This window comes from Heterodontus francisci, unplaced genomic scaffold (genome assembly GCF_036365525.1).
Source record: "Heterodontus francisci isolate sHetFra1 unplaced genomic scaffold, sHetFra1.hap1 HAP1_SCAFFOLD_236, whole genome shotgun sequence".
Taxonomy (NCBI): Eukaryota; Metazoa; Chordata; class Chondrichthyes; order Heterodontiformes; family Heterodontidae; genus Heterodontus; species Heterodontus francisci.
This window is the reverse complement of record NW_027141158.1, coordinates 734,324-761,300: the sequence shown is the minus strand read 5'-3', so window position 1 is coordinate 761,300 and position 26,977 is coordinate 734,324. Positions and strand designations below refer to the sequence as shown.

Below are 26,977 nucleotides of genomic sequence, written 5' to 3'. Positions count from 1 at the left end.
TCGGGAGACCGTTGGCTTCATTAAACATTTTCTCAAGCTGCCCTTTGAACGTCACTGACTTGTGCACATATAACCCCAGGTCCCTCTGCTCCTGCAGCCCCTTTAGAATTGCACCTTTCATTTTATATTACATGTTCTTGTTCTTCCTACCAAAATAAACCACTTCACATTTCTCTGCATTAAGTCCATCTATTTTATATATATACATATATGTATATATAAAAGAAGGGCTGCTACCACTAACTCCTGAAGATCTCCACTGTATACTTTACTACAGTCAGCACTGCTTTACGTTTCCTGTCACTCATCCAATTTCATATCCATTCCGCTACTGCAATTTTTACAAATGTGTTCTAACCCCACCAAAAAGACTGCTCTATAGCTCATTATCAAATGTTGTTTGGAAATCCATGTTTCCACATAACCCTCATCAAACCTTTCTGTTACCCCATCAAAAAACGCAAGCATTTATTATTCCATGATTTCCCAACCAGCCAATATTTCTTCCTGGAATATGGTCTCTGAAATTTCCCCCATCATTGACATTCTGCAGGCTGGACCGTATTTACAGGGTTTATCCCCCTCCTTTTTATTCTACAGTTTTACATTTACAACCCTCCAGTCCACTGGCACAACTCCCATATTCAAAGAGGATCGAAGGATTCTGGCCAATGCTTTTGCTTTTTCCACATTTCCTTCCCTCAGCAACGCTCAAACATCTCCTCAAGACTGGGTAAATGGTCTACTTTATAGTCGTACAAAAAGTGTTGAATTGAAAGGAATTAACTGAACCTGTTTTTTCAGTCTATAATTAACATCAGTCTCCATGGACCCTAATTTTGCCACTGGAGGGTTTCCCTTTTCTATTAATAAGGTACTCTTTACAGTGTGCTATCCCATAGAGTCAGCGGAGGCATCACACCTGGCAGTAACAGGGATCAGCGGCCCTGGAGACAGGGAGAGGATAGATCACGATATGAGAATAATAGATTGGAGTGTTAGAAAAATGGGTGAGAATCTGAGAACAAGAGATTGGAATGTTACAACAATGGTCAGGAGTTTCTCCCCTGCCTTTGACTTTCTTTCTGCATTTTATGATTGGCTAACATTGGATCGCCGAATCTATTTCGCCCTTTTAACGATGCAAACGATGTATTATCCCATCCTTGCTATTGTTGGTGTCGCTGGTAAGTGCCTCTCACAAGTTATTGATTCTATAAATTAAGCTTAACTTCAGTACTGTTATTGTCATTTACTCTGTCTTGCTTGTTGATATAATTGTTCCTGGTAACTCTCTGTGTCCAGCTATTAGATCGTGATATTTGATTTAACTGTATTATTTTCTTGGCACTTGCATTTTGGGAAGACTAAATCTATTGTCATTGATTTCCATCAGAAATTCTGTTCCCGATCCACCCACTCCATCTCGCGCCCTGGCCAATGTCTGAGAATGAACACGACTGCTCACAACCTCGGTGACCCTTTGATCCTAAGCGAAGTTCGAATCTCTTAGCCTCTGTTTCAGCAAAATTGCCGACTGTCACCTTCATAATATTGCACGTCTCCACCTCTCCGTCAGCTCATCTGCTGCATAAACCCTCATACTTGCCTTTGTCGAATCCAGTCGAATATTCCACAGTTTTTCTGGCCACCATCACAATTAAAAGCCTCCTTAAATTTCAGGTCATCCAGGACAATGCTGCCTAATTCACACCAAGTACAGTTCATCCATAACCCCTATGCTCACTCACCTATCCTCGCTCCAGGTCCGGCAATGTTACAATCTTAATATACTCATTCTTGGGTTAAAATCTCTCAATGGCCTCCACCCTCCGATTAGGCCCATTCCCCTGCACATTTACCATATTCCAGGCACTTCTTGTAGTTTGATTATTTATCATTCCCTTTTTATGGTGAATTTCTTTCTCTGTGGATCTCTCTCTGGCCATGATTTTGGCCTCAGTAGAGTCACTGGGATCGGTGCTGTGGAATCCACGCTGGTGATCATTTCTGTTGTGGCCTGCACGCTACCCATGATGGAGAGGGTGCTAGTCCCTGAGTAACCTGCATGGACTGGCAGCGGGAACATGGTCTGAATTTGGCATCAATCAGGCGTTCTGGCAGCTTTCTAACTTGGTCTGCACTGACCATCTGTGTTAGTCACTCTCAGCTCAACAGGCTATAGTTACAGTGTATCTCTGTCTGCAACATGACAAACAAATGGAGCACAGGCTGCAGTGAGGGGCTGCGCAAAGTATGCGGAGGGTGGGGGGGGGGGCGGTGCTCTGCCCTACCCAGCCGGGTTTCCCGAGAGTACTTTTCCTACATACACATAACCCAGGAGCAGTGTGTGAGGTGACTCTGATTCAATAAGGAGGTGGTTACAGAGCTGTGCCACCTGCTACATTACGACCTGAAGCCTCACACCAGGGTGAGGACAGAACTGCCAGTGACCATTACGTTCACATTTTCATTGAACTTCTGTGAATCTGGATCTTTCCAGGGAGGAGCAGGCGACATTTTCAACATCTCCTAATATGTCATCACTCGATGTACCCGGAAGGTGATGGAGGCATCCCATATGGTTTTTCTCCTCAGTTGGGAGAAGCAGGATGAGAAGACCTGTAGTTTTAACAGGATGGCCGGATTTCCGCTGGGGTATGTGGCTCTGTGGGGCCTCCAAGTCAACGGGGAGAGGTACAGAAACTGATATACTCAGTGCATGAATGTGCAGTTGGTGTGTGAACATGCCCAGTACATCATGTTTGTAAATATCCACTAGCCTGGAAGAAGCCACAATACCTTCATTATGAAGTAGTCAGCCCTTCCCCGCGTCTTCAGCTCTCCATGTAAAAAGAGAAATTGTCTCCTCGGAGACATATCCCTCTATACGCGGTTCATTTTCCACCCACCCACCATTGCCCCCACCCCATCACTCAAAATGCAAGGACATCAAGTATATAACGAGAGCAATGCAGTCACTAAGAACATCATGCAGAAGACCATCGGCTTCCAATGACTGAACCGTTCAGGTGGAGCCCTCCAGTAGACATTGAAGCAGGTGCCCAAGTTCATGGTGTTCTGCTGCACCATTCATATTGTTGCCATCATGAGAATACAAGTATTGCATCCAGGAATTCAGAGGATACCTCAGGAAGAGGAGGCAGAGAGGATATTTTCTGGAGACCTTCCACCCGAAATGTCCGTCATAGAATTCCTGATAAGATACTGGTTCCAATAGGATCATGTAACCATATAACCATACAAATTAGGAGCAGAAGTCGGCTATTCAGCCCATATAGCTTGCTCCGCAATTTAATGCTATCATCGCTGATCTGTTTTCTGTCTGAAATTCCACATTCCCATTTATCCCCGATAATCTTTCGTTGCCTTTCCAAACAAGGATCTATCTTACTCAGCCTTAAACGTATTCAATTACCCCACCCCCACCACCTTCTGAGGCAGAACATTCCAAAGTCACATGACCCTCTGAGAGAAAAACATTCTCCTCGTCTCTGTCCTAAATGGGCGACACTTAATTTTCATCAGTGCACGCTAGTTCTGGACTCACCCGCAAGAGGAAACATCCCCTCCACATTCACCCTGTCAAGACCGTTCAGGATCTTATATACTTCAGTCAAGTCTCCCCTCACTCTTCTAAGTTCCAATGAAAACATGCCCGACTTGTCCAACATTTCCACATAATACAACCCACTCATTCCAGGTATCAATCTAGTAAATATCCTTTGAACAGCCTCCAATGCATTTTTTTTTTAGAATTAGAACATTCCAAAGCAGTACAGGCCCTTCGGCCCTCGATGTTGCGCCGACCTGTGAAACCATCTGACCTACACTATTCCATTTTCATCCATATGTCTATCCAATGACCACTTAAATGCCCTTAAAGTTGGCGAGTCTACTACTGTTGCAGGCAGGGCCTTCCACGCCCCTACTACTCTCTGAGTAAAGACACTACCTCTGACATCTGTCCTATATCTATCACCCCTCAACTTAAAGCTATGTCCCCTCGTGTTTGCTATCACCATCCGAGGAAAAAGACTCTCACTATCCACCCTATCTAACCCTCTGATTATCTTATATGTCTCTATTAAGTCACCTCTCCTCCTCCTTCTCTCCAACGAAAACAACTTCAAGTCCCTCAGCCTTTCCTCATAAGACCTTCCCTCCATACCAGGCAACAGTCTAGTAAATCTCCTCTGCACCCTTTACAAAGCTTCCACATCCTCCCTATAATGCAGTGACCAGAACTGCACGCAATACTCCAGGTGCGGTCTCACCAGAGTTTTGTACAGCTGCAGCATGACCTCGTGGCTCCGAAACTCGATCCCCCTACTAATAAAAGCTAACACACCATATGCCTTCTTAACAGCCCTATCAACCTGGGTAGCAACTTTCAGGGATTTATGCACCTGGACACCAAGATCTCTCTGTTCATCTACACTACCAAGAATCTTCCCATTGGCCCAGTACTCTGCATTCCTGTTTCTCCTTCAAAAGTGAATCACCTCACACTTTTCCGCATTGAACTCCATTTGCCATCTCTCAGCCCAGCTCTGCAGCCTATTTCTGTCCCTCGGTAACCTACAACATCCTTCGGCACTATCCACAACACCACAGACCTTCGTGTCATCCGCAAATTCAATAACCCACCCTTCTACACCCTCTTCCAGGTCATTTATAAAAATGACAAACAGCAGTGGCCCCAAAACAGATCCTTGCGGTACACCACTAGTTACTGAACTCCAGGATGAACATTTGCCATCAACCACCACCCTCTGTCTTCTTTCAGCGAGCCAATTTCTGATCCAAAGCTCTAAATCACCTTCAACCCCATACTTTCGTATTTTCTGCAATAGCCTACCGTGGGGAACCTTCTCAAACGCCTTACTGAAATTAACATCCTTCCTTAAACAAGGAGACAAAAACTGTACGCAGTATTCTAACTGTGGTCTCACCAATGCCCTGCATAACGGAAGCATAACATTTCTACTTTTATTTCCTCTTGTAATAAAGCGTCTCATTCTATTTGCCTTCTTATTAACTGCTAAAACTGCATGCCAACCTTTTGTGACTCGTGCAGTAGAACACCTAGATCCCTCTACACCTCGGAATTCTCCAACACTCCCCCTTTGAGAAATACTCTGTTTTTTTTATTCTTCCTGCCAAAATGAACAACTTCGCGTTTTCCCACATTATAATCCATCTTCCAGATTGCTGCCCACTCACTCAACCTATCTCTATCAGTCTGCAACCTCCTTATGTCCTTTCTCACCATGGCTCCCCCATTCACCACCATTACACCCATCTGAGATGCACCATCACAGCGTCGCCTTGGTCATAATAGTGCAATAATAAACCACCAGCAAAACCCTTTACATTTACATAGTTATCAAACAACATTTTCAATTATACAAACAAAACTGATCTATTGACTCTTGTGTATTCGCTTGGTGCCTATTTTGCGGGTTCCCGCGACTTGCCTAGTGCTGATACACAGTGCTTCCCCAGTGGCTGCAGTATGGCTGGTGGAAGACTGACGACTTTCACTGGGGTAGACTGCAGATGGACTTGCAGGACGCTCTCGAGCAGCTGTGGGCCTTGAGGGCTCGAATTCAGACTGCAACACCTCGGCATGTGAAGCAGAAGCCTGGGCTGGCTGATGGGAAGCAGCAAGGACAATGATGGAGTAGCGGTGAAGGGAGAACAAATACTGACATCCTCAGAGAGGACAGCAGGTTTAAGCTCCACGAAGCCACTGCCAGTAACATGGGGCAACACATCAGCAATCCTAGTAATCTACTGGATAACAGATTGCTCGACTGCTGTGAGAGCCTGCAAAAACCTTTGAGCACTGAGATCCACAGCCATGATGGCAGCAGTCTGATCCTGCATGGCAGCAAGCATGGTTCTCATGACCTCAGTCTGAGCTTCCACTGTAGCACTGAAACGTTGGGTGTCTGCCGCCTGTGCTGCAGTGGAAACTGAGACAATGGTTACCAGACGCTGTATCATGGCTGGGTTCGTGAGAGCTGTCATCGAGTTAGTGACCAATTCCACAGCAGAAAGAATGGACTTCATGAGCCATATCCTCTGCGACATTGGAATTGGAATCCTCCATATTCCTTGATGCTGACAACAGACAGCCTGACAGGCCTGTCAATGGATATTGTCTCATCACTCTCTGGGCTGGATTGTATGGGCCCCGTTGAGTTGAGGTCGGAGGCGGTCGACTAGAGAATCGCGATGGGTGGTAGGGGCAGAGAACCTGTCGTCACCCCATCGCCAGGTGATCTTGCCGGGGAGAGGGATAGGCTGACGGTGACTTTCCCACCCAAATGCCAATTGCGGGCCTTCCGTGGTCACCTAAGGGGCAATTCCTGCTACCTCTGGGACCTCACGAGCCATGTGGGGGGGGGGGTGGAGGGGTGTTTGTGCGTACCTCTGTGAAGTGGGGAGTGCACCTTGCAAAACGCGGGACCCTTCCTACTGGCTTGGTGGAATCTCCCTCCTCTATGGGTAATTTATGGACCACAGAAGAACATCCCAGGACACCCCTACCCCTGGGCTTTATGGCCACCCCTTCAATCCCCCACACCAGAGACTTCCAGACTGGCCACGGTGAACCCACCTCACTCACCTTGGGTCCACGTTCCAGCACTGAACTTGTGTCCAAGACCTCTGCAGTACTGAAAGTGACCACCTCTCCTGGTGCTTGTGCCGATACTGCTGAGCTGCCAGTTCTCTGAATGGCCAGCAGCTGTTGGAGGTAGGATCCTCATTTTTAAAGGGACTTGGATCCTAGCATAAGACATTTAGACAAAAAACAACGCAGGGTCGCTTTGGGGCGAGGTGGGGGTGGGTGGCACGAAGAGGTCGAGGTGTTGTTAACCCCGCCTTTCTGGCCCGGCGCTAGGAGCCACGCCTGCTACACATATCCAGCCCCATATCGCTGTGATCGCCTCCTGTCCCACCACACACTAACATATCTATGTTCATCTTATATTGGCCTCTTGTGCATTCCTGATTTTAATATCGTCACCATTGGTGGTAGCACCTTCAGTTGTATGGACCCTAAGCTCCAGAATACCATCTCCGCGCCTCTCCTGCTCACTTTATGTCTTTAAAACACTCCTTGATGCATATTTATTTGATCCAGCTTTTTGTCATCTTACCTACAATCTCCTTATGGAGCTTGGTATCTTATTTTGTTACATAATGCGCCTATGAAACATCTTGGGACATTTTACAACATTAAAGGTGCTATAGAAATACAAGTTGTGGTTATTGTTGCTGTCCAGTCCATCACCCTGTCTATGCACTCATGAATTCTATTACTATCTTGCTCGCTCAACACTATACTTCCACGCTTCATGACTTCTGCAAATTGTGACATTGTGAACTGTAGCCTCCCCTTTCGGTAACCTGTGGCCCATGGATGGACCCTTGGCAGCAAAGGTGATTCTCCCTGAAATACCCCCGCACTAAGCGAGCACCATCACCCACTTTCCAGGGGTTACCATACTGGCACTGGCAATCCCAGCCAACTCACCTGGGGTCTGGGACTCCAAGGCTGCTAATATCCCAGGTGTGGTATTGTACCAACAGTAGTCCCTGCTCCCTGACTATCCCCTGCTGCAACACTTGATTTACTTCTGGTCTGGGACTCTAACAATGGACCTGGTCCCAGACCCGTTGTAGTACCGGAACTGGCACCGATCAGCTGACTGTGCGTGGTGTCATCGCCAGACTTACCTATTGGTCTGGGGCACTATGGGTCTAGGATGTAATACTGGCAGTTCCACTGCTCTCAGTGGCGTTGCCGATACTAGTGAGCAGCTGGCCATGATTGTTCAGCAGCTTTGGCAGATGGGATTCCCATCCTTTAAGGGATGTGGACCACGGCACCAGGCAGTTAATTGCTGAAGAGCCACACGGTGTGTAGGCTCTGAATTTCTATGACAGGCCCGCCGTCAGGAACCCCACTGGCTCCACTAAATTCAGCTCCCTGTCTCCAGCAGAAATTCCTGTCACTGGGAAAATAATTCGATGCATACTGAATGCAACAACAAATGTGCAATTGTCATCCTAAACACCTTGAAACTGCTGTTTTCACTCCCAACCTGGAGTAAAATATCCTGATAATTTCCCTTGTTTACTTTTATCTTAGTGACGATTGAGATTATTTGTTTCATTGCTTTTTCAGTGGACTCATTCCCAATTATTCCTTTGAAATAATTGAATTCCGTGCTGCCTATCACAGGTGGGGGAATCTCTCAGTCAGTCCAACATTTAATTTCCTGCTCAAGAGCGACGTGCAGCAGACGTTGTAAATCTGAAATAAAAAACAGAAAATGCTGGAAACATTCATCAGGTCTGGCAGCACCTGTGGAGAGAGAAGCAGACTTAATGTTTCAGGTCAATGACCCGTCATCAGAACTGGGAGAGTTTAGCAATGGATCAGATTTTAAACCAGACAAGGAAAGGAGGGAGGGGGATGATTATGATTAACATTGATTTTAACATGTCAGTATCATCCTCTTTTCATTTAATCTCTCCTGCCTTCTATTACAACACTTCCCTTGATCTTTCAGCTTCCATCATTTCAGTACATCACTGGATACAGGAACATATTTGTAAATCTCAATAAGTCCTCAATCAAACTGGCAACTATGCTCCTAGACTGATGTATAATTTCTCTATTTATTCCCCTTCCTCACAGTTAACTTGCTGACGATTGGGATCTTATCTCGGGGAAAATGCGGGCTCTCCAAATGTGTCACTCGCTACCTGGTAGCCATGGCAGCGGCGGATCTCCTGGTCATTATCCTGGACCTGATATTGAGACACATTCCCATTGTTTATCCGGAACAGTTTCATTTCCTGTTGTCCATCCCCGTGTGTAATGTCCACGCTATCCTGCTTTACACAGCCACAGACTGTTCTGTCTGGTTCACCGTCACTTTCACCTTTGATCGATTTGTGGCCATTTGTTGCCAGAAGCTGAAAAGTAAATATTGCAGTGAGAAAACGGCGGCTGTGGTTCTGGGAACAGTGATTGTGCTGAGCTGTTTAAAGAACATCTTCTGGTATTTTATGTTCACAGGTCGGTATTTGCTGTGGAACATCCCATGGTTTTGTGATGCAGCAGAGGATGCTCGAAATTCTCCTGTCTGGGGAGCAATCGAGTTCCTCCATTACATTCTAACACCGTTTGTCCCATTTATGGTGATTGTACTGCTCAATGCTCTCACCGTCAGACACATTTTAGTGAGCAGCAGAGGTCGCAGGAGACTCCGGGATCATAGCAGTGGGGACAGATGCAAAGACCCGGAGATGGATAGCCGAAGAAAATCCATCATTTTGCTGTTAATTATCTCGGCAAATTTCATTCTGTTATGGGCAGTGTTAATGGTGTTTTCGATATGGAGCCGGATGTGGTATTTGGGCTATCACTCTGTATTTCTACCCGAGTTTCTGCGGGAATTGGGTTTTATGCTACAGCTGCTGAGCTGCTGCACAAACACTGCAATTTATGCCGTGACCCAGACTCAGTTCAGAGTGCAGTTGAAGAATGTGCTGAAATATCCCTTTACTCCAATTTTTAAATTCATTCAATGTTGAGATGTGTGCGTGAGATAGAGACAGACCCGTTGTCGGTGCGAGAGAGAAATGCAGGGTGTGTGTGAGAGAGAATCAAGCAGGGAGTGGGTGAGAGAGAGACAGACAAGGAGCGTGTGCGAAAGAGACAGACAGAGAGTTTGGGAGAGAGACCGTTCGGGAATGTGTGTGAGAGAGACAGACAGAGATGGAGTGTGAGGGAGAAAGACAAGGTGTGTATGTCAGAGAGATAGACAGGGAGTGTAGGAGAGTGAGACAGTCAGGGAGTGCGTGAGAAATAAAGAGACAGGAAGTGAGTTTGAAGGAGAAAGACAGGGTGTGTGTGTGAGAGAGAGGGAGACAGACAGGGAGTAGTGTGAGAGAGACAGACAGGGAGACTAGGTGAGGGAGACAGACAGAGAGCGTGTCTGTGTGTGAGAGAGAGAGAAAGGCAGGGAGTGTGTCTGAGAGACAGAGACAGACAGGGAATGTGTGAGAGAGACAGGTAAGAAGTGTGAGAGAGAGGAAAACAAGCAGGGAGTGCGTGAGAGATTTATAGTGAGAGTGTGGGAGAGACAGAGAGGGACTGTGCGTATGAGAGTGAGGTACAGTGTGTGTGAGAGAGACTGACAGGTTTTGTGTGTGAGAGAGAGACTGTGAGGCAGTATGTGTGAGAAAGACAGACAGAGAGTGTGTGTGAGAGACAGACAGGGTGTGTGTGAGGCAGATGCAGACAGGCAGTAATTGAAAGAGAGGCAGACATGCATTGTATGTGAGAGAGACAGAGGGGGCGTGTGTGTGTGATAGAGGCAGTCAGGCCGTGCGTGAGAGACAGACAGTGCGTGTGAGAGATGTAGGCAAGGAATATGTGTGACTGAGGCTGAAAGGGTGAGTGAGAGAGAGAGACAGACACGCTGTGTGTTTGAGAAAACAGCCAGGTCATGTTCATGAGCGAGACAGGCATGGAGTGTGGGACATGCAGGGATTGCCTGTGAGACCGAAAGGGGGGAAGTCTGCATAAGTAAGGCAGACAAGGAGTGTATTTGAGATGCAGACAGGAAGGGTGCATGAGAGACAGTCAGCGATTTAGTATGAGAGATACGGACACGCAGTTTGTGAGCTGGAGAGAGCGACAGGGTGTGTGTGTGTGTGTGTGTGTGTGTGTGTGTGTGTGTGTGTGTGTGTGTGTGTGTGTGTGTGTGTGTGTGTGTGTGTGTGTGTGTGTGTCAGGCAAGGCATGAGAGACAGAGAAAGAGAGAGAAAACAGGGACAAGGCTAGAGAGTGAGACAGACAGGGACTGAGGTAGTTGGGGACATGGAGTGAGATAGTGACTGGGAATGGGAGACAGAGACAGGGTTTTTGAATGAGAGGCAGGGAGAGAGGGAGTGCAGAGAAATGTAGGTAAACAGGGAGTTAGAGGTGGTGGAATATGAGAGAGAGTGAGACAGAGAGAGAGTGAATGACAAAAAGAGTGACAGGAGTGAGGGAACGAGACAGAGCGGGACCAGGCGTGAGAAGGGGAGACATGGAGTAGAGAGATTGAGTGTGAGAGACAGGCAAGGAGTGATAGAGAAAGAGATGGGATTGCGGGACTGAGAAAGGGAGTGGCAGAAAGTGAGAGACAGACATGAAGTGTGAGAGATAAAGGGAAACGGAGTGCTGGCACAGTGCTGCAGTGGTTAGCACTGCAGCCTCATAGCTCCATGAACCCGCGTTCGATTCTCGGTACTCTCTGTTCGCAAGTTCTGCCTGTGACCCCGTGGGCTTTCGCCAGGTGCTCCGGTTTCCTCCCACAGCGAAGGACTTGCAGGTTGATTTAAAAATTGGCCAACTTAAATTGCTCCTCGTGTCGGTAGGAAATGTGAGATTACTGCAGGGTCAGTATAAATGGGTGGTTGCTGGTCTGCACAGGCTCAGTGCACCAAAGGGCCTGTCTCAGTGCTGCATCTCGAAACAAATAAAAATGAGAGGCAGAGGGAAAGAAACAGCAACAGAGTGAGAGCGGAGTAGGATACTGAGAGATAGGGACAGACAGATCGTGACAGGGATTGGGAGAGACAAACAGACAGATTGTGTGTGGATCGGTCAGACAGACAGAGTGCAAGAGAGAATTACAGGGAGGTGGAGATGAAGAGTGATTCTCAGCCCTTACGGGCCACTGTCTGCCTCAGCAGCGTCCACTTCTCAAAGTGGGGCTGTGGAGGCACCAGAGCTGCTTGCCTTCTGACCTAAGAGCAGCGGGAACATGCTCTGTGCCCTTTATTGGACAGCGAGCTCAGAGCAGAAATTTAGGAAGCTATGTACCGGGCATGTTGTTCCATCAATCTCATTGCTGGGAAGAGCAGGCTCAGGTCCTTCTATGTGGTCCTGACATCAGGTTTCTGAAACCGCAAGAAAATCCGGTGCAGACATGGAGAAAGGGAACGACAGATGGAACATACTGGGTTTAATATTTAGTATGAGCTGTCTGTGGAATTGACCGGTGTCACTGGTTCATTCCCCAGTCTCTGTGAGTGGAATCAGATATTTGAAAATTGCAGTAATATTCCCGACAAGGACTTGGAGTTAAAGATATCAAATCAATAAAACAGATCTCCTGGTCATAATAATAAAAGCAAAATACTGCGGATGCTGGAAATCTGAAATAACAGCAAGAAATGCTGGAAATACTCTGCCGGTCTGGCAGCATCTGTGGAGAAATAAGCAGAGTTAACGTTTCAGGTCAGTGACCCTTCTTCAGAACGAGCAAATGTTAGAAATGTAAATGGTCATAAGCAAGTAAAGCGGGGGTGGGGCAAGAGATAACAAAGGGGAAGGTGTAAATAGGACAAGGTCACAGAAAAGCTGACCAGAAGGTCGTTGAGCAAAGGCAAACAATATGTTAATGTTGTGTTGAAAGATAACGCACGAGTACTGATCGGGTGTTGACAGACTGAAGATTAAACAACCGCAAGTACAAACATGAAAAAAACAGTGGGGAAGCAAACTGAACAAACGAGGATGAAATAAAATAAACACGAAAAAATATTTAAATAAGGAAAAAGAAAAAGTAACTGAAAATACAAGTAAAATGGAGCCCATCATCTTCTGAAATTATTGAACTCAATGTTAAGACGGGCAGGCTGCAATGTGCCTAATCGGTAAATGAGGTGCTGTTCCTCGAGCTTGCGTTGATGTTCACTGGAACACGACAGCAGTCCCAGGACAGAGATATGAGCATGACAGCATGGGGGAGTGTTGAAATGGCAAGCAACAAGTAGCTCAGGGTCCAGCTTGCAGACTGAGCGGAGGTGTTCCGCAAAGCGGTCACCCAGTTTGCGTTTTTTTTCATTCATTCATGGGATATGGGCGTCACTGGTTATGCCAGCATTTATTGCCCAACCCTAACTGCCCTTGAGAAGGTGGTGGTGAGCTGCCTTCTTGAACCGCTGCAGTCCATTTGGCGTAGGAGCACCCATCGTGCTGTTACAAAGGGAGTTCCTGGATTTTGACCCAGCGACATTGAAGGAACAGCGACATAGTTCCAAGTCAGGATGGTGTGTCATTTGGAGGGGAACTTACAGGTCGTGGTGTTCCCATGTATTTGCTGCCCTTGTCCTTCGAGTTGGTAGAGGTCGCGGGTTTGGAAGATGCTGTACAGGTCTTGCTGCATTTCTACACAGACTGCTTCAGTATCTGCAGAGTCACGAATGGTGCTGATCATTGTGCAATCATCAGCGAACATCCCCACTTCTGACCTTATGATTGAAGGTAGGTCATTGATGATGCAGCTGAAGATGGTTGGGTCTAGGACACTACCCTGAGGAACACCGGCAGTGATGTTCTGGAGCTCAGATGATTGACCTCACACAACCACAACCATCTTCCGTTGTGCTCGGTATGACTCCAGCCCGCGGAGGGTTATCCCCCTGATTCCCATTGACCTCAGTTTTGCTGGGGCTCCTTGATGCCATAGTCGGTCAAATGCTGCCTTGATGTCAAGGGCAGTCGCTATCACCTCACCTCTTGAGTTCAGCTCTTTTGTCCATGTTTGAATCAAGGCTGTAATGAGGTCAGGAGCTGAGTGGCCCTGGCGAAACCCAAACTGAGCGTCACTGAGCAGGTTATTGCTAAGCAAGTGCCGCTAAATGGCACTGTTGATGACACCTTCCATCATTTTACTGATGATTGAGAGTCGGCTCATGGGGCGGTAATTGGCCGGGTTGGACATTTCCTGCTTTTTTTGTGTAGACGGCATAACTGGGCAATATTCCACATTTCAGGGTAGATGCGAGTGTTGCAGCTGTACTGGAGCAGCTTGTCTAGTGGCGCGGCAAGTCCTGGAGTACAGGACTTCGGTCCTATTGCCGGAATATTGTCAGGGCCCATAGCTTTTGCAGTATCCAGTGCCTGCAGTCATTTCTTGATATCACGCGGAGTGAATCGAATTGGCTGCAGACTGGCATCTGTGATGCTGGGGACTTCAGGAGGAGGCCAAGATGGATCATCAACTCGGCACGTCTGGCTGAAGATTTTTGCAAATGCTCCAGCCTTATCTTAATGCTTCAGCTATTGGTGAACCCAATGTAGAGGACACCACATTGTGAGCAGCGAATCCCATCTACTAAATTGAAAGAAGTACAAGTAATTCGCTGCTTCACCTGAAAGTGGTGTTTGGGGCGAGGGATAGTGAGGAGAGAAGAGGTAAATCGGCAGGTATTACACCTGCTGCGATTGCAGGGGAATGTGCCATGGGAAGGGGACGAGGTGGTGGGGGTAATGGAGGAGTGGACCAGGGTGTCACGGAGGGAACGATCCCTTCGCGATGCTGACAGGGGAAGGGACGCTGTAGGTGGCGGAAATGACGGAGGATGATCCTTTGGATATGGAGGCTGATGGGGTGGAAAATGAGGACAAGGGGAACCCTGTCGCGGTTTTTATTTATTTACCATTTATTTAGAGATACAGCACTGAAACAGGCCCTTCAGCCCACCGAGTCTGTGCCGACCGACAACCACCCGTTTATACTAACCCTACAATAATCTCGTACTCCCTATCACCTACCGAAACTCGGGGAAATTTACAATGGGCAATTTACCTATCACCTGCAAGTCTTTTGGATGTGTTAGGAAACCAGAGCACCCGGCGAAAACCCATGCAGACATAGGGAGAACTTGCAAACTCCTCACAGACAGTACCCAGAATCGAACCCGGGTCCCTGGAGCTGTGAGGCTGCCGCGCTAACCACAGAGCCACTGTGGTTTTGGCAAGGAGGGGAAGGAGAGATGGTAGAGGTGCGGGAAATGGGCCGGACACGGTTGAGGGCCCTGTCAACCACAGTGGAGGTGGGGGCGATCCTCAGTTGAGGAAAAAGGAAGACATATCAGAAGCGCTGTCATGGAGGGTAGCATCATCAGAGAAGATGCGTGGGAGATGGAAAAACTAGGAGAATGGAATGGAGTCCTTACAGGAGGCAGGGTGTGAAGAAGTATAGTCGAGGTAGCTGTGGGAGTCAGTGGGCTTATAATGGATATTAGGGAACAACCTATCCGCAGAGATGGAGATAGAGAAGTCTAGAAGAGGAAGGGAAGTGTCGGACATGGATCATGTGAAAGTGATAGAAGGTTGGAAATTATAGACAAAGTTGATCAAGTTTTCCAGTTCGGGCAGGAGCAGGAAACTGCTCCGATCCAGTCATCAATGTCCCGGAAAAAAGATTTGGGGGAGGGGGACTGAGGAGGACTGGAACAAGGAACGTTCGACATATCCCACAAAAAGACAGGCATAACTAGGACCCATGTGGATACCCAGAGCGACAGCTTTTATTTGAAGGAAGTGCGTGGAGTTGAAGGACAAGTTGTTCAATGTGAGAACAAGTTCAGCCAGGTGGAGGAGGGTGGTGGTGTATAGGGACTGATTGGGCATCTGTTCATGGAAGAAGCGGAGAGCCCACAAATCGTCCTGATGGGGGATGGAGATGTTGGGAGATTGGACGTCCATAATGAAGAGGGGGCGGTTAGGGCCAGGAAATTGAAAATTGTCAAATGAAGTAGGGCGCCAGAAGAGTCAAGGTGGGAAGAGACTGGACCAGAGGAGAAAAGATAAAGTCAACATTGGAAGAAATATGTTCAGTGGGGCAGGAACAGGCTGATACAATGGGTCTGCCAGGACAGTCCAGTTTGTGGATTTTGGGAAGGAGAAGGTGTAACCAGTCAAACAATTTCTATCCTGTGTCAGTGGACAGGACGCAAAGGGAACAGATTGAGAGACATCGTAACATGTTACACTCAGTGGGTGGACACAAACTGCTGACCTGGTGTTTTTCTAGGTGGGAAGGGAGCCAGTCCCAATCCCAAATCCTCTCCCCTCCCTCTCTGCCAGGGAATGGACATGTATCTCAGTCTGGTGTGTGTGGGTTGTGTGCTCTCAGTATCCCTCTGTCTCAATCTTGATCACTTTCAATCCTCTGTTTTCTAAGCGGCATTTGTTTGTAATGGAATGAGAATATTGATGTAACTGAGACAAGAAGCTTTGGAATCTTTCTGTCCCTCTTATTATGCATCTCGTGTTTTGATTTATCCAATTTTCGTTTTCCCTCGCCTCCTGGGAACATTTGCTCTTGCTTCGAAAAATTTCATGACAAGATGGAAAGAGAGAGAGAGAGTTTTGGGATGAGGACTTTTGTTGGACAGTATATTCCTCTTCCCTGGACAGAGGTCTTTACCCTGCAGCAGCATCGGATTGGTCTCTATGCGTTTGTGTCTCTCTTTACTACACTGAGAGTGAATTTCCTCTCAGGAGCTGAGCTTTGATGCCTCAGTTAAATGTGTTCCTATTGGATTTCGGCGCTTGAGTTTTGAAACTGGTTTAACCCTTTGGTTGATTTCGACCTGGCCTTTCAATGTGACACAAACAGGTTAATTCACGACGCAGAATAGGGAGTGTCCACCCCTACAGAGAAAAGATTGAAGCCATCAAGTAGACCCTATGCGAAGATTTCTTATCAGTCCAGAATAACGCTTCTGTTTCCGCTCAGTGGAATTTAGTCAATGGTTAGGTGATATGCACGACAGCCATTTTAAAATAAGAGCAAATCATAGTGGTCATTTGAAGTGTTACCTTTCTGTGGCAGTGATTTTAACTGACATGCAGTGCGGCTATTTCAAGTGATATGCAGTAACCAGTTAAGTGTTATGCACTGTGGCCATTTTAAGTAGCAGGCAGTGTGGCATTCTTAATATGAATGTGTAAAAACATTTTATGTGACATGCAGTGCCACCATTTTAAGTGATATGGCAGATCAGAGGCTAGGAATTCTGCGGTGACTAACCCAATCCATTCTCCCCAATGTCTGTCCGCTATCTACAAGGCAAAAGTCAGAAGTGTGATGGAATGCTCCCCACTTGCCTGGATGGGTGCAGCTCCAACAACACTGAACAAGATCGACACCATCCAGGACAAAGCAGCCCACTTGATTGTCACCCCATACACAAAAATTCACTCCCTTCACCACCGACGCACAGTGGCAACAAAGCATACCATCTACAAGAAGCACTGCAACCAAGGCTCCTTAGACAGCACCTTCCAAACGGCGAACTCTGCCACCGAGTAGAACAAGGGCAACAGATGCATGGGAGCTGTGTCAACATCCTGGAACTCCCTTCCTAACAACACTCTGGGTGTACCTGCATCCCACACGGACCGCAGCAGTTCAAAGTGGCAGCTCACCGCCACCTTTTCAAGGGCAAATAGGGATGGGCAATAAATGTTGGTCCATCGAGCGATGACCACATCCCAAGAATAAATAAAAAGAAGACAATTTCAGTGACACACATTGCGGTCATTTTAACTGACATTTGTTATTGCCATTTTAAATGATGTGCACTGTGGCATATTTAAGTGATGTGTATACGACCATTTTAAGTGACATGCACTGTGGCCGTATTAAGTGATATGTAATGCGACCATTTAAAGTGATAAATAGTGCAACCATTTAAGTGAGGTGCAGTGTGGCCATTTGAAAGGATATTCAGTGCGACAGTTTTCACTGATATGCAGCGCGATCATTGTATGCCATTTACAATGCGACCACTTTAAATGATCTGCATTTTGACTATTGCAGGTGATATGTGGTGCAACCATTTTAAGTGATATTTGTTGTAACCATTTTAAATGATCTGAACTGTGGCGCTTTTAAGTGGTATGCATGCAGCCATTCAAGTGAGATACAGTGCGGCAATTTGAAATGACTTGCCCTGCAGCCATCTTAAATGATATGAATTGCGACCATTTTAGGTGACATGCTGTGCAGCAATTTTAAGTGACATGCACTGCAGCCATTTTAAGTGAAATGAAGTGCGACCATTTGAAGTGATATGCACTGCGGCCGTTTCACAGGATATGCACCGCGATAATTTTAAGTGACATGCCATGTGGCCATTTCAATAGATATGCAGTGCAACCATTTTAAGCGAGCTGCAGAGTGAACATTTTAAATGGCATGTACTGCCGCCATTTTGCGTGATATGCACTACCGCCATTTTGAGTGATATGCACTGCGACCATTAATGTGGCATGCAGTGTGACTATTTTAACTGGCGTGCATTGCAGCCATTTTAAGTGACACGCATTGTGGCCATTTTAAGTGGAATGCAGTGAGACTATTTGAAGTGATATGCCCGCTGGCTCTTGTAAATGACATGCACGGGAGCCATTTTGAGTGACATGCTCTGCCAGCATTTGCAATGCCATGCGCTTCCGCCATTTTAAATGATTTGCACGATGGCCATTTTAAGTGATATGCTCTGTGGCTATTTCATTGTCATACACTGCGACCATTATAAAACGAGAGCATTCCACGGCGATCATTTTCAGGGTTTTCTGTCCACGGCAGTGAATAAATGAGATGTCGCTGGTTGTAAATTAGTATAATGGTTCATACAGGGTAATAAACGGTTAGCAAGGGTTATAAAGGATTATAAACAGTTACAAACGATTATACACGGTAATATACAACCGTAAACGATTATAAAGTGCTATAAATAATTAAAAAGGATTATGAACGGTTAAAAAGCTTATGGAAGATTCAACAAGTTACAAGGGATTATATAGTGCTACAAAGGATTAAACTAAGTTACAAATCGTCATAGCGTATTATAAAGGGTTTAAATGGGTGTAACGGTTTAGAATGATTATAAATGGTAATTAAAAATTATAAAGGGTTCTGAGTAATATAAAGAGATTTTCAAGATTACAAATGATGATGCAAAATTCCGACTGTCGTTTCCCTGTCACCATGAGAACAGACCCGGCCCCCATACACTCTTCACCAAGGGAACAGGCTCCACCCCCATTCTCCCGCCGCAATGGGTAACGAGCTCCGCCTTCATTTCCCCGCCACCATGGGAGACAGGTATCGCTCCCACTCCCCCGTCATCATGGGGCAGAGAATCTGCCCCCACTCTTTCTTCACCTTGGCTTCAGGCCCCAGCCTTCGGCTGTCACCATAGCGACAGACCCTGCCCCCGTTCAGTGAACACAGCGACAGGCTGAGCCACACCCCCTCCATCCCCGCTCTTTCACGGTACCGAGATCCGTGCCCTCCACTTTGCCACCATCACATAAGGCACCGCCACCCTGCCCTGTCACCATAGCGACAAGCCCCACCCCCGCTTTGTCACCATAGCTTCAGCTCCCTCCCCCGCTCAGTCAGCATAATGACAGGCCCCACCCCGCTCTGTCTCCATATCGGCAGAACCGTCCCCGCTATGTCACCACAGCGACAGTTCCGACATCCGCTCTGTCTCGACAGACAATCCCGTCCCCCGCTCAGTCAGCATAGTGTCAGGCCCCGCCCCTGATCTGTATCCATAGTGATAGGCCCCGCCCCCCCAGCTGCTGGAAATAGTGATTCAGTGCTTCTCATCTTTGAATGAGTTTACCAATTGCAGTAAGGGAATATTTCAGCATATTCTTCAACTGCTCTCTGAACTGAGTCTGGGTCACGGCGCAAATCGCAGTGTTTGTGCAGCAACTCAGGAGCTGCAACATGAAGCCCGATTCCTGCAGAAACACAGCTAGATTAGCAGACACAGACCCCAAATGCTCCATCCGGTTCCATATCGAGTTCACCATTAACAGGGTCCATATCAGAATGATTCCCCGAGATAACTAACAGTAAAATTAGGGATTTCCTTCGACTCTCCATCTCTGGGTCTCTGCGACTCTCCCCACTGCTGTGAGCCCGGAATCTTCTGCGTCCTCTGCGGTTCACTAACATTTGACTGACTGTGAGAGCGTTGAGCAGCAGAATCACCACAAATGGGAGCCCCGGGGTTAGAAAGTAATGGAGGAACTCGATTGTTCCCCAGACACGAGATTCCGCAACATCCTCAGTTACATTACAAACCCAGGGGAGGTTCCCCAGCCGATACTGACTTGTTAATATAAAATACCAGCAGATGTTATTTAAACAACTTATCACAGTCACTGTTCCCAGCACCACAGCAGCCGTTTTCTCGCTGCAATATTTACTTTTCAAATTCTGGCAATGAATGGCCACAAATCGATCAAAGGTGAAAGTGACGGTGCACCAAACAGAACAGTCTGTGGCTGCATTAAGCAGGATGGTGTGGATATTACACACGGGAATGAACAACAGGAACTGAAACAGTTCCCAAAGAAGAATGGGAATGTGTCTCAATATCAGGTGGAGGATAATGACCAGTAGATCCGCCACTGACATGGCCACCAGGTAGCGTGTGACACATTTGGTGAGACCAGGCTGTTTAAAAACCGTTCCTTCGCTCATCTCTCCCAGTTCTGATGAAGGGTCACTGACCTGAAACATTAACTCTGTTTCTCTCTCCACAGATGCTGCCAGACCTGCTGAATATTTCCAGAATTTTCTGATGTTATTTCAGATTTCCAGCATCTGCAGCACTTTGCTCTTGTATGGAAAGTTAAATGTTGGACTGATTGAGAGATTCCCTCACCGGTGACAGGCAGTCCGGAATCCAAATATTTAAAAGCAATAATTGGGAATGAGTCCACTGAAAAATCAATTAAACAAATTATCTCAATCGTCACTAGGTTAACTGTAAACAAGGGAAATTATCAGGAAATTATGCATCAGTTAGGAGTAAAAAAACACAGCTTGAAGGATTTCAGGTGAGTTTTGTACATTTGTTACCACGTTCTGTATGTCTATAAGTATTGCACCAGTGACAGGGATTTCTGCTCGAAACAGAGAGTTAAGATTGGCGGAGCCAGCAGAGTTTGTAACAGCGGACTGAAAATAAGAGGTGAGCCCGACTTGGCAATTTGGAGCTCACACAGTGCAATTCAGTGGCGCCCAGGAAGTTAACTGCCTGGTGCCCTTGTCCGCATCACTTTTAGGATGGGGATCCCACCTGCCAAAGTTACTGAACAATCAGAGGGCCAGCGGCTCAGTGGTATTGGCAACACCACCAGGAGCAGTGGAACTGCTAGCACTACACAAGGCCTGTGTTCACGACCATCACTGGGGACCTAGACCCCAGGCAAATGTGGCGAGGACCCCAGGGCCAGTCAGATAGACGGGGCCACTGCCAGTAATATACCAGGCAGAGGACTAGGAGCATGTCTGGAGAGCCTGGACCCCATATAAGTGTTTATGGTCCTCTGGGTCTGGTCAGGGAGTGGGTGTCACTGCCAGAACTACTCCAATCCTGAAACCCGGAATATTACTGGAGTCCCAAATCCCAGATAGGTTCAGGGGTTTCGTGGGGACCCGTCAGAGTCTGGGGCCCAATATCGGTACTACACCAGACCTGGAACTAGTTGGCATGCTGGACCCCGACACTAAAGGTAAGTGTTGCGGGGTTTCAGGGCCCGTCAATGACCGGGTGCCACAGAGAGTACTACACAGGTCCAGGGACAAGGAATGTCACTCGAGGTTGGACTTCCGATAAGGCTGATAAGATAGCCAGGATCAGTCAGGGAACGCGGTGACTGCCAGTACTACAGCTGGCCTGGGACCAGGACCATTCTTGGACATCCATAGCCAAGGTATATGTGAGACTGTCGCCTCGGAACTATAAGGAAATAGAGGGAGGGAGGGCCACTGCTCAGTACAAGACCAATGCCTATCCTGCAGACACCAGAGCCAAGTCTGTGTGGTGGGGATGTTGGGGCTGGCTACGGAGGAGGGACAACTGCTGACAGTGCACCAGCCCTGGGAGCAGCACCATAGCCAGAACCAGGGACCTCAGATAAATTATGTGGGATGGCTGCGGCCAGCCAAGGAGCATGGGCCACTGCTGATACTGCACCAGGCGTAGGATCAGAGCAGCCTTGGAGTCCCATTCACCAGGTAAGTGCGGTGGGGTATCAGGGTCCAGTCTGATAGCTCCTGGAAGGTGGTGAGGGGGCTGGCTGATTGCGGAGGGGTTTAATGCAGAAGAAGACTTTGCTGTTGGGTGCCGTTCCATGGGCCACGTATTACCCTTCGGAGGAGGCCTCCCCCAATTCTGCAGAGGGGCTGTCTTGTTTTGCTGGGCGTCCTGCACAAGTTGCGGGGCTCCCATCAACCGATCGTGTAGTTCCACTTAGAGACCTCAGGTGATCTCTGGGTAGGAATGTTGTCTACATCACCACTGTCTGGGCCCCTCCGCCTTCTATCCTGGCTCCTGAAAAGCCATTTAATTCCAGGGTTTAAATTATACAATCATGATTGGATTGGGAAATAGAATTTTTTAACCAACGGATTTCAACTGGAATCAGGAGTGGATCAAGAAGTTATTAAAATAAGAGGATTAAATCAAACATGAGTACTAGCAGGTTTATAATAAAGCAGACCCCAGTAAATATTGACGAGGTGAGTAACAGATTACAGGAGGTCTTTTATCAACATTGTGTTGAATGAATGTTTTTCAGACTGGAGGGAGGTATACAGTGCAGTACTCAAGGGTTCCACTAGTACCACTGCTGCTTCTGACAGACAATAATGCCTCAGACTTCCGGCTTCAGGTCACGGTGTTGACATTTGCCGAAGTCATGAACCGTTGAAGAGCAGTGAAGGGTGAGGAAGATATTAATAGAGTTCAAGAGGGCATAGACAGGGTGGTGGAATGGGCAGTTGTTTTTGTTGTTTCTGCCCATTCCACCACCCTGTCTATGCCCTCTTGAATAAGTCACATAACGAGAGTGAAGGTATGATGGCAAAAAGCTGGATCAGAAAAGGAGGTTTTAAGGAGTGTCTTAAAGGCAGAACGTGTGGTGGAGAAGTGTGGAGAGAGTATTTCAGAGTTTAGGGCCCAGGCAACTGAAGGTACAACCACCAATGATGAAAAGACTAAAATCAGAGTCCACTAATAGACGAACACAGACCTGGTGTTGGGGAATAAGCCCGGCCAGGTGGTTGAAGATTCAGTAGGGGACTACTTTGGGAATAGTGATCACAATTCCGTAAGTTTTAAAATACTCATGGACAAAGACGAGAGTGGTCCTAAAGGAAGAGTGCTAAATTGGGGGAAGGCCAACTATTCCAAAATTCGGCAGGAGCTGGGGAATGTAGATTGGGAGCAGCTGTTTGAAGGTAAATCCACATGTGATATGTGGGAGGCTTTTAAAGAGAGGTTGATCAGCGTGCAGGAGAGACATGTTCCTGTTAAAATGAGGGATAGAAATGGCAAGATTAGGGAACAATGGATGACAGGTGAAATTGTGAGACTAGCAAAGAGGAAAAAGGAAGCTTACAGAAGGTCTAGGTTGCTGAAGAAAGACGAAGCTTTGAAAGAATATCGGGAATGTCGGACCAATCTGAAACGAGGAATTAAGAGGGCTAAAAGGGGTCATGAAATATCTTTAGCAAACAGGGTTAAGGAACATCCCAAAGCCTTTTATTCATATAGAAGGAGCAAGAGGGTAACTAGAGAAAGGATTGGCCCACTCAAGGACAAAGGAGGAAAGTTATGCGTGGAGTCAGAGATAATGGGTGAGATTCTAAACGAGTACTTTGCATCGGTATTCACCGAGGAGAGGGACATGACGGATGTTGAGGTTAGGGACAGATGTTTGATTACTCTAGGTCAAGTCGGCATAAGGATGGAGGAAGTGTTGGGTATTCTAAAAGGCATTAAGGTGGACAAGTCCCCAGGTCCGGATGGGATCTAGCCCAGGTTACTGTGGGAAGCGAGAGAGGAAATAGCTGGGGCTTTAACAGATATCTTTGCAGCATCCTTAAACACGGGTGAGGTCCTGGAGGACTGGAGAATTACTAATGTTGTCCCCTTGTTTAAGAAGGGTAGCAGGGATAATCCAGGTAATTATAGACCGGTGAGCCTGACGTCAGTGGTAGGGAAGCAGCTGGAGAAGTTACTGAGGGATAGGATCTATTCCCATTTGGAAGAAAATGGACTTATCAGTGATAGGCAACATGGTTGTGTGCAGGGAAGGTCATGTCTTACCAACTTAATAGAATTCTTCGAGGAAGTGACAAAGTTGATTGATGAGGGAAGGGCTGTAGATGTCATATACATGGTCTTCAGTAAGGCGTTTGATAAGGTTCCCCATGGTAGGCTGATGGAGAAAGTGAAGGCGTATGGAGTCCAAGGTGTACTAGCTAGATGGATAAAGAACTGGCTGGGCAACAGGAGACAGAGAGTAGCAGTGGAAGGGAGTTTCTCAAAATGGAGACGTGTGACCAGTGGTGTTCCACAGGGATCCGTGCTTTCCTTCATCGGACGGGGTATTGAGTACAAGAGTTGGCAGGTCATGTTACAGTTGTATAGGACTTTGGTTCGGCCACATTTGGAATACTGCGTGATGCTCTGGTCGCCACATTACCAAAAGGATGTGGATGCTTTGGAGAGGGTGCAGAGGAGGTTCACCAGGATGGTGTGGAGGGCGCTAGCTATGAAGAGAGGTTGAGTAGATTAGGATTATTTTCATTAGAAAGACGGAGGTTGAGGGGGGACCTGATTGAGGTGTGCAAAATCATGAGAGGTATCGATAGGCTGGATAGCAAGAAGCTTTTTCCCAGAGTGGGGGATTCAATTACCCGGGGTCACGAATTCAAAGTGAGAGGGGAAAAGTTTAGGGGGGATATGTGTGGAAAGTTCTTTACGCAGAGCGTGGTGGGTGCCTGGAACGCGTTGCCAGTGGAGGTAGTAGACGCGGGCACGATAGCGTCTTTTAAGATGTGTCTAGACATATACATGAATGGGCAGGAAGTGAAGAGATACAGACCCTCAGAAAATAGGCGTCATGTTTAGATAGAGGATCTGGTTCGGCGCAGGCTTGGAGGGCCGAAGGGCGTGTTCCTGTGCTGTAATTTTTTTTCTTCTTTGTTCTTTATAACGTGCCAGGGCCGGATAAGATGCATCCATGGATACTGAGGGAAGTGAGAGTGGAATATGCTGAGGCACTGGCCATAATTTTCCAGTCTTTGTTAGATTCTGGAGTGGTGCCAGCAGACTGGAGAATTCCAAACGTTACCCCCTTGTTCAAAAAAGGGTGCAACGATAAACCTAGAAACTGCAGGCCAGTCAGTTAAACTTCGGTGGTGGGGGAAATTCGAGACAGAATGATGTGGGCCAAAATGAATAGTTACAGGATCAAATGCCGATTAATTAAGTAAAGCCAGCACAGATTTCATGAAGGAAAATCATGATTGCTGGAGTTTTTAAAGAGGTAACAAAGAGGCTTGTTGAGGGCAATGCTGTTGATGTGGTATACAAGGACCTTCAAAAGGTGTTTGATGCAGTGCCATACAACAGACAAGTGAGTAAATTTATAGCTCCTGGACTAAAGGGGATAGTAGCAATACGGATACGAAATTGTCTGCATAACAGAAAACGGAGAGTGTTGGTTAATGGATGTTTTTCGAGTTGGACGAATGCTCATAGTGGAGTGCCCCAGGTACTCTTGCTTTTCCTAATATATATTTATGATCTAAACCTTGTTGTACAGGGCACAATTCCAAAATTTCCAGATTATTCGAAACTTGAAAGTACTGTGAATTGTAATTGATAGAACTTCAAAAGGACATAGACAGATTAATGGAATGGGTGGACACGTGGCAGATGAGGATCAGTGCAGAAAAATGAAAAGTGATCCATTTAGGAAGGAAGAACAGGGAGAGACAATATAAAGTCTAGGGAACAGTTCTAAGGGGGTTCAGGAGCAGAAGGAGCTGGTTGTATATGTATATATTTCATTGAAGGTTGCAGGACAGGTTGAGGGAGTGGTGAATGAAGCATACAGTATCCTGGACTTTATTAATAGAGGCATCGAGTACAAGAGCAGGGAAGTTATGTAAGACACTAGTCCTTCCTCAGATGGAGTGTTGTGTCCAGTTCTGGGCGTCACACTTTAGGAATGATGTGAGGGCATTGTAGAGAGTGCAGAAAAGGTTCACGAGAATGGTTCCAGGGATCAGGAATTTTGTTATAAAGATGGATTGGAGAAGTTAGGAATGTTTTCCTTGGAGAATGGAAGGCTGAGAGGTGATTTGATAAAGGTGCTCCAAATCATGAAGAGAGCGGACAGAGTAGATAAAGATAACTGATTCCACTTGTGACAGGGTCCAAAACGAGAGCAGAAAAGTTTAAAGTGATTGGCAAACGAAGCAAAGGCAACATGAGGGAAAAGTTTTTCACACAGCGAGTGGTTGGGATCTGGAATGCACTGCCTGAGAGTGTGACGGAGGCAGATTTAATCGAGGCGTTCAAAAGGGAATGAGACAGTTGTCTGAAACAGAAGAATGTGCAGTGTTACAGGGAGACGATGGGAGAATGAAATTAGGTGAACTGCTCATTTGGAAAACTGGTGTGGCTAGGATGGGCAGAATAGCCTCCTTCTGTGTTTTCATCATTCTGTAATTCTGTGATTCATTTATTGCAGGATTGTGGACCAGGGGACACGGTGATGGGGCGTCTCAGATGGACGTAACGGTGGGAAATAGGGCTCCATGATGGTAAATGGAAGTTGCCTTTTTGGAACCCAAGTCTTAGCAGACACTGTCCTGTCCTGGCTGAAGGCATCCAGGAAATATCTTCCATTCATCCTCTTCCTCCCCATCATCCTCCTCCTGGTACTCATGAGGTGGCCTCCAGATTCCTGTTGGCAATGCCTGTGTCCCCATGATGGTGATGATTGGAAGGATGCAGAAGAACATCATGAATCGGACACCTGCTCCAGTGTGTACTGGAAGGATCCCCCCGAGCGGTTCAGACATCGGAAGCATTGCTTCATCACACCGATGGTCTGCTCCACGATGTTCCTGGTGGTTTCGTTGCTTACGTTATTCACGGATTATTTGATGACGTTAGTGGGTGGCAGTGGTGGGGATTGGTTGTTTCTGGGGTGTAGAATCATGAGCCGTGTATGGAGGGGTAA

General features: G+C 46.9%; 1 protein-coding gene across 1 annotated transcript; it reads left to right on the top strand.

Annotated features, from left to right (window-relative positions):
* The first annotated feature begins 1,006 nt into the window (after positions 1 to 1,006).
* Positions 1,007 to 9,642, top strand: LOC137362352 (probable G-protein coupled receptor 139). Its single transcript, XM_068026763.1, has 2 exons — positions 1,007 to 1,187; positions 8,741 to 9,642. Exons 1-2 carry the CDS (start codon positions 1,007 to 1,009, stop codon positions 9,640 to 9,642), a joined length of 1,083 nt encoding a protein of 360 aa, XP_067882864.1.
* The last annotated feature ends 17,335 nt before the right edge of the window (positions 9,643 to 26,977 follow it).

Coding starts and splice junctions, on each gene's coding strand:
- LOC137362352 (XM_068026763.1), top strand. CDS start 1,007: ATGGGTGAGAATCTGAGAACAAGAGATTGGAATGTTACAACAATGGTC. Junction 1,188..8,740: donor TGCTATTGTTGGTGTCGCTG/GTAAGTGCCTCT, acceptor CCTTCCTCACAG/TTAACTTGCTGACGATTGGG.